At 43.2% G+C, this 3872-nt stretch overlaps 1 protein-coding gene across 1 annotated transcript in view; it reads right to left on the minus strand.

Moving 5' to 3' along the window:
- Positions 1-896, minus strand: part of LOC109479582 (Down syndrome cell adhesion molecule homolog) — a 7904-nt gene extending 7008 nt beyond the window's left edge. The window contains exon 1 of the mRNA XM_019781568.1: positions 584-896. Coding sequence (XP_019637127.1) covers positions 584-869 — 286 coding nt within the window. The 5' untranslated portion in view covers positions 870-896. The remainder of the gene's footprint in view (positions 1-583) is intronic.
- Positions 897-3872: the final 2976 nt, after the last annotated feature.

Below are 3872 nucleotides of genomic sequence, written 5' to 3' on the forward strand. Positions count from 1 at the left end.
TAGTTTTTGTCAACATATTGGTAGAAAAAAATTGCTATTTTTTTACTATTTTTTCTCACTAAATTACCCATAATTCAAAATTGAGGCCATTTTTCAAACCGGGACAACCGTTACAGTCATTTTGAGCCGTAAATGGGGTATGTTTGACTCTCCATGTTTCCTGGTTTGAACGAGTTTTGGAGATATGTCATATCGCCAGAAAGTGTGCATTGTGTAATTCATACTGGTGTAAAGAATCATTACAGTATTCAAGGTCACTCAAGGATACGACAGTAGCTTCGCTACATGTTACATGTCCACCAAAAATAACAGCGGACATGTACTGTCCAGGAAACTGCTTGTATCTATAGAAAAGTGTTGTTTTTTATCTGTTGCAATGCACGGAGGTAGAAAGGCTTGTTTTGCCGCTTTATAGTAAATGACCGCAGGTGACCCCGAAATAGAACGCGGGTTCGATTCGAATTCCCCAGATCGAACACGATCGAACACAGTTCGGGTTCTATGACATGTGGGAACTTTGCAGCCCAGATTTGACCACCGTGAACTGTTTTTGAGTAACTGTTCAAATATCATGGTTCCTTACCTCGCACTATAAGTCTAGCCGCCTGTGACGTAAATATGTATACCCCGTTAGCATTAGACGATGCACACTTGTACACTCCGTTGTCCTCACGACCCACAGATGTAATGGTCAATATGCCGGTCACCACGTCTTCACCGTTCACTACTTCTATAACTTCAACCAAACTGATCTGTCCTACAGGTGTGATAGCGCTGCTGTCGTTGTACCAGGTGATCGCAGGTGTTGGCACACCTGTACTGCTGCAGGTGAATGTTGCTTGACTACCAATATTTATTGTTTGATCCATGGGATGTTGTGTTACTGTAGCAGGCCCTGTACAACACGTAGGAAAATACCGCGTTGAATATACCTATACTAACAGAGATAGCAACCGATTGTGGTCATGAGCATAGAATCTGAGAGATGCCTTAATAAATATTTACTTAAAAATGTACACGAGATATGAAAACCGGCCGTCCCGCTGCAGTGCCATAACAAGACGCTAGGGGGCCCAAAACATAACCATTTCGAGCTCTCATCAAGACCTACCCACCTATGAAATATCGTGATAATTCATCTAAGCCTTCTCGAGTTATGCTGTTGACACACAGGCACACGCACACACTGTGACACACGGCCACCAAAGCATACCCTTCTTGGCGAAGGTAACTAGACCGTACTTATCTGACAGGAGTTTCCCTCCCAGCCAGCCGCACATCCACCGTTACACGCTCCTGTTTCCGCGTTACAGACTGAGTTTCCAAATAAACAGTGGCAGGTTTGGGTGCAGCTCGCCCCGTAAGTACCGTCCGGACACGCTAAAGAAAAACACACCGAACAAGAGTTCCGAGATCTCATACCTCCATGAAATATGGGCTTGCTTTGTCATACATTTCAACATGTCCTCATTAATTATGCAAATGACCTCCACATAACATAATATATGCATAGTGGTGTTAACCTTTAAGTAACTTACACGTCACAAGGTATAAAAGTCCCATCATTCACCAATAAGGAGTCACAGAATTTTCACATTAATTATGCAAATTAGGTCATCATTTATGCATAATTGGTATCTGTTGATGTTTCATCTGCCACAGATTAAATAGATTTCATGTATAAAGGTACTATTATATAAAACACTGTAATTATAGCATTTCCTCATTAATTATGCAAATTAAGTCCTCATTTGCATATTTGCATTTAATTATGATTTTTCCTATCTGGACTTATTGGCTTTTAAAGATTTCGCCTGAAAGTGCCCTGCAGTTCCAAAACAAGCTGCTAGGGGGACCAAACTCACACCACTTATTTCTGACAGAAAAAGCTATCTGTCACCAAACGTCAAGACCATATAGCATGTTCAGAACAAAAGATACAAAAACCGGAAGTTCTGCTGCAGTACCAAGGTCATTCACCAGGAGGCCTATATTTGACCTTGACCTTTGTCTTCCTATAGCTAAGACTTACCAACATACCAAATATCATCACAATCCATAAAGGCGTTCTGAAGTTGACAACAAATGTGCGGAAACACAAACACACAGACACACACACACACACACACACACAAAGACAGACAGACAGACACGCCAAAAACAATGCCTCCATTTTTCATGGAGGTACAAAAAATGATTCCATTAGTTACGTTAAAGACATAGAAACAGTAAGATTTGTTTCCTGACTGACTGAAAGAATGCAATCGCAACTGAAAATATAGTTTTAAAGATGGTTTTAAAATGAATTTTGTGAACATATTACCGTCTTGACACGTCATTCCGGTCAGCCCAGGAGGACAGGTACACCCTACCGGATCCGGAACCGTCATCAGCTGGCCCTGACAGCCTCCACTGCAGCTGAACCTACACGTCTTACCGAATCGTCCGGACGCACAGGCTGTTTTAACAATGGAAAAGTCATTGAAGCTGTCAAAATGGTGTACAGAATCATACAAGCAATGATTTATCCGTTTCTTTTGAGAATGTAAATAGAAATCTGCCAGTAACATCCTAGTACTGAAATGATATTCTGTCACCAAAAATAGGAGACCATAGCATGTCCAGGACAAAAGATACAAAAACCGGAAGTTCTGCTGCAGTACCAAGGTCAGCCACCAGAAGGTCCATATTTGACCTTGAACTTTGTCTTCCTACGACATAACAACGTACCAAATATCATCACAATCCATAAACTCGGCGTTTTGAAGTTATCACGGTTGCTACAAATGTGCGGGAACACACACACACACACACACACACACACACACACACACACACACACACACACACACAGACGCGCCGAAAACAATACCTCGGCCATTTTTCATGGAGGTAATTAATGTGATGATCCACCCCACCCCCACACCCTTACGTATGCATCCATGTGTAAGGAAACGTCATAAGGTTTTTGTTGTGAAATTGCGGCCCACAAAGGACGACCGAGACGCCATCTTGAATGTGTACATGTACGTGAATAGACTTACCCCTGACTATGAGCCTCATGATGCCCTGTTTCCTGTCAGAATATGCCCCGTCATAGTAGCACTCATAGATCCCTTCATCTGAAGACTGGACGTTGTTGATGTTGAGTGTGAGAGCCGTCTGACCCTGTAGGACGACTCCGTTCTTCCTCCACTCCAAGTCTCCAGTCCTGGTGGAGGCAGGGTTCCGAACCATCTCTAACGTTACCGCGTCTCCCACATTCACGGTACGGGAGAACAGCCGGGGCCTCACGTCGGCTGAAATGGACAGTTTTCGTTTGTTGAACAATGACGCTGGGACTTGGGGATGCATCTATCTATCTATATCTAGACAGAGAGAGGGGGGGTGGAGAGAGAGAGAGAGAAAGACAGACTGAGAGACAGAGACAGGGAGATAGAGACATAAATAAAGGCAGAGAGAGAGAAACAGAGCTAGAGAGAGGGAGAGAGAGAAAGAGACAGAGAAATAGAGACACAGATAGATATGCAGGCAGAGAGAGAGAGAGAGAGAGAGAGAGAGAGAGAGAGAGTCTAATAACAATCAATACATATCATGAAATTTCGAATCTACAGAATATCCCTACCGTCTTCTCTCATCTTGAACGTGATCACTTTGTCCGTAACACCATTTTGACGAACTATGCAGGAAATGGCGTTTGTAAGATGAATCGGGGCGTTATTATTTCGGGTGTCATTATACCACACCCTTACACGCAGCGGGTTGTTGATGAAGGTATTCCTGGCTGAAGTAAACCCACGTCCTGACCCTGTGTCTAGTTCAAGCCCGAACTGATACCCTCTTTGGTTTATAATTGTTCCGGTGCGGTAGCA

Source organism: Branchiostoma belcheri, unplaced genomic scaffold, assembly GCF_001625305.1.
Source record: "Branchiostoma belcheri isolate BF01 breed outbred unplaced genomic scaffold, Haploidv18h27 scaffold492, whole genome shotgun sequence".
Taxonomy (NCBI): domain Eukaryota; kingdom Metazoa; phylum Chordata; class Leptocardii; order Amphioxiformes; family Branchiostomatidae; genus Branchiostoma; species Branchiostoma belcheri.